The following is a 4568-nucleotide window of genomic DNA, read 5'->3' as shown; positions in this document are numbered from 1 at the left end:
ATATAGTGCACTGATATGCATAAATAAAGTACACTGATAATAAATAAATAAATTGCACGAATAAATATAAATAACGTGCACTAATATTAACAAATAAATTGCACTAATAAAAATAAAGTGCTCTAATATTAATAAATAAATAGCACTAATAAATATAATGTGCACTAATAATAATATATACATAGCACTTATAAGTATAAATAAGGCACACTAATAAATATAATGTGCACTTAAAATAAATACATTGCACTAATACTTATAAATAAAATGCACTAATAAGTAAAAATAAAGTGCACTAATGAGTCCAAATAAAGTGCACTAATAAACATAAAGTGCACTAACAACTATAAATAAAGTGCACTAATATGCATCGATAACGTGCAGCGATAATAAATATAGTGCACTGATATGCACAAATAAAGTGCACTGATAATAAATAAATAAATTGCACGAATAAATATAAATAATGTGCACTAATATTAATAAATAAATTGCACTAATATGAATAAATGAATAGCACTAATAAATATAATGTGCACTAATAATAATATATACATAGCACTTATAAGTATAAATAAGGTACACTAATAAATATAATGTGCACTTAAAATAAATACATTGCACTAATACTTATAAATAAAATGCACTAATAAGTAAAAATAAAGTGCACTAATATTAATAAATAAATTGCACTATAAAGTATAAATAACGTGCACTAATAATAATAAATACATTGCACTGATGAATATAAATAACGAACACTAATGAATATAAGTTAAGTGCACTAATACATATGAATTAAGAGCATTGATAAGCATAAATAAAGTGCACAAAAAACGAACTAATAAATATAAATAAATTGGACCAATAAATAGGAGTTAAGTGCACCAATAGTAATAAATAAAGTGCACTGCTAGTAATAAATAAAGTGCACTACTAAATATGAATTAAGAGCATTGATAAGCATAAATAAAGTGCACAATAAACGAACTAATAAATATAAATAAATTGGACCAATAAATAGGAGTTAAGTGCACCAATAGTAATAAATAAAGTGCACTGCTAGTAATAAATAAAGTGCACTACTAAATATGAATTAAGAGCATTGATAAGCATAAATAAAGTGCACAAAAAACGAACTAATAAATATAAATAAATTGGACCAATAAATAGGAGTTAAGTGCACCAATAGTAATAAATAAAGTGCACTGCTAGTAATAAATAAAGTGCACTACTAAATATGAATTAAGAGCATTGATAAGCATAAATAAAGTGCACAAAAAACGAACTAATAAATATAAATAAATTGGACCAATAAATAGGAGTTAAGTGCACCAATAGTAATAAATAAAGTGCACTGCTAGTAATAAAGTGCACTACTAAATATGAATTAAGAGCATTGATAAGCATAAATAAAGTGCACAAAAAACGAACTAATAAATATAAATAAATTGGACCAATAAATAGGAGTTAAGTGCACCAATAGTAATAAATAAAGTGCACTGCTAGTAATAAATAAAGTGCACTACTAAATATGAATTAAGAGCATTGATAAGCATAAATAAAGTGCACAAAAAACGAACTAATAAATATAAATAAATTGGACCAATAAATAGGAGTTAAGTGCACCAATAGTAATAAATAAAGTGCACTGCTAGTAATAAATAAAGTGCACTACTAAATATGAATTAAGAGCATTGATAAGCATAAATAAAGTGCACAAAAAACGAACTAATAAATATAAATAAATTGGACCAATAAATAGGAGTTAAGTGCACCAATAGTAATAAATAAAGTGCACTGCTAGTAATAAATAAAGTGCACTACTAAATATGAATTAAGAGCATTGATAAGCATAAATAAAGTGCACAAAAAACGAACTAATAAATATAAATAAATTGGACCAATAAATAGGAGTTAAGTGCACCAATAGTAATAAATAAAGTGCACTGCTAGTAATAAAGTGCACTACTAAATATGAATTAAGAGCATTGATAAGCATAAATAAAGTGCACAAAAAACGAACAAATAACATGCACTAATAAATATAAATAAATTGGACTAATAAATAGGAGTTAAGTGCACAAATAGTAATAAATAAAGTGCACTGCAAGCAATAAATAAAGTGCACTACTAAATATGAAGAAAGTGCACTAATAATCATGAATGTTTTGTCCCCCCCGTTGCAGACAAGCTGTCTGCCAGAGACTCGTCCCCCACATCCGGCACAGACCGAGACTCCCCAGAACTGCTCCTGAAGTCCGAGGCGGAGGCCAAGGACGAGGACGAGGACGAGGAGCAGGCGGGAGGCAAAAGCGGCGACGAGATCATCCTGGAGGAGAGCGACTCCGAGGAGGCCAAGAAGGAGGCGGACGAGGACAAGAAGCCGTGCCGCAAGAAGAAGACCCGCACGGTCTTCTCCCGCAGTCAGGTCTTCCAGCTGGAGTCCACCTTCGACATGAAGCGCTACCTCAGCAGCTCGGAGCGCGCGGGCCTGGCCGCCTCTTTGCACCTGACCGAGACCCAGGTCAAGATCTGGTTCCAGAACCGCAGGAACAAGTGGAAGCGGCAGCTGGCGGCGGAGCTGGAGGCCGCCAACCTCAGCCACGCCACGGCGCAGAGGATAGTCCGCGTGCCCATCCTCTACCACGAGAACTCGGCCTCGGAGGGCGGCGGCCCGGCCTCCTCCTCCTCCTCCTCCTCCATCTCCTCCTCAGTTCCCGCCAGCCAGCCGCTGCTCACCTTCCCGCACCCAGGTGTCTACTACTCGCACCCCATCGTCACCTCCGTGCCCCTGCTCAGACCCGTCTGAGGACCCCCACCCAGACCACTAAAACTCTATTTTTATACTCCATATCTTTCCCCATCACATATTATTATTATTATGATATAGTTTCATCTCAGGAGTCTACCTGCTCACACTGCCTAAAGAGTGTCTTTTATTTATTTTATTTTTTTAAATATTTTATTGTCATCTTGTTTACAGCCCATGGTGCATCATCAATACCATAGGGCAGGGGTGCCAAACGTGATCAGGCCCGCCAAAAACTTGTAATCCAGCCCACCGGATGAGTTTACTAAGTATAACAATTAATAATAATACTAAATTTTATTAGTAAAAACCAAAAAAAAGCACTTTACATTGACTGGGATGAAGTGGTGACTTGTCCAGGGTGTACCCTGCCTTCCGCCCGATTGTAGCTGAGATAGGCACCAGCGCCCCCCCGTGACCACAAAAGGGAATAAGCGCTAAAAAATGGATGGATGGCACTTTACACCAAGCAAACAACATCAAAGTGCTTCAGTGTATCCATCCATGCATTTTCTACCGCTTGTCCCTTTTGGGGTCTTGGGGGGGGGGTCGCTGGAGCCTACCTCAGCTAAATATGGGCGAAAGGCGATGTACACCCTGGACAAGCCAACACAGATAGACACTAGGGAGCCTTTAGTGTTGCCAATCAACCTGTGCTACAGTGTATTACAAAAAAAATATGTATAATAATAAAAATAAAAACTAGAACCATCACGCATATATCATTAAAAAAAAGGCTTTTTTTTATTTAAAAAAAAAAGAAGGGTTTTTAAGACTTAAAAAAAAAAATCATTCACAGTCTGTGGCGCCCTCGGGTGGTCAGGGAGAGCGTTCTGCATAATTCGGAGCTTTGACCTCGGAGGTTGGAGGAGGTTAGTCTGTCTCGTGTGGAGGATTTGGGGTGAGGTAGAGGGTGGGCATTTCCATGGAGGCACTGGTGGGGTTAGTAGGGAGACTTTGTATTCAATCCTGAGGAGAACAGAAAGCCAGTGAAGGGATTTGAAAACCGGTGTGATGTGGTGGTAGTTCCGCACTCTCATCAGGATCCTAGCAGCACTGCTCTGTAAGTACTGCAGCTTCTATGTTCTTGCTTGGGACCCCGACAAGAAGAAGTGAGTCTAGTCTGGTCTAGTCAATTAACCTGACATTTTTGAATGAAAGAAACAGCTGTTGTAAATGTGTCCACTAGATGTCGCAATAGCAATTATTTGTATCTTCCTAGATGATGACACGTATGTAAAACAAAATAAACCCCAGTCGAGGAAAATGATGAAACTGTAACAACCTGGGCGCAGGCTGATGCGGGTTTTGTTCTCCCAGGAATGCAGACGAGCCTCGGACTCGGCGTGGAGGTAGGAAATGATTTATTTTGTGCAATAAATCAGGCGGGAAACAAACGAAAGCCTGCTCATAGCACGGAAGGCAAAAAAGCTAAGGGGGCTAGCGTGGGAGCTAGTAAACAAAAAGGAGCTTAGCATGGAAGCTAGCAAAAAACAAAAAGGCCTAGCGTGGAAGCTAGCAGGTAGCGAGCAGGAAAACAGAAGTCGTTACTTGTTGTGTGAAAACAAACTACGAAGTCAGACGGACTGACGGGAGAAGGCAGGCTTAAATAATGACAGTCATTACAAAACAGGTGTGAGGTGAAAATAATACGTAACTATGGTAACCAACTGAGAAGTGCACAAGCAGGAACCGAAGCAGAAAAACACAAACAGAATATGATCCGTGCAGCGGATCTGCATAAATAAAATACATA

At 37.5% G+C, this 4568-nt stretch overlaps 1 protein-coding gene across 1 annotated transcript in view; it reads left to right on the top strand.

Moving 5' to 3' along the window:
* Positions 1–3540, top strand: part of hmx3a (H6 family homeobox 3a) — a 5555-nt gene extending 2015 nt beyond the window's left edge. Inside the window, exon 2 of the mRNA XM_061909983.1 lies at positions 2190–3540. Coding sequence (XP_061765967.1) covers positions 2190–2812 — 623 coding nt within the window. The 3' untranslated portion in view covers positions 2813–3540. The remainder of the gene's footprint in view (positions 1–2189) is intronic.
* The last annotated feature ends 1028 nt before the right edge of the window (positions 3541–4568 follow it).

The sequence above is a fragment of the Nerophis ophidion genome, linkage group LG09 (genome assembly GCF_033978795.1).
Source record: "Nerophis ophidion isolate RoL-2023_Sa linkage group LG09, RoL_Noph_v1.0, whole genome shotgun sequence".
NCBI lineage: Eukaryota > Metazoa > Chordata > Actinopteri > Syngnathiformes > Syngnathidae > Nerophis > Nerophis ophidion.
The sequence above is the reverse complement of the archived record's forward strand: the minus strand, read 5'-3'. Positions and strand labels throughout refer to the sequence as shown.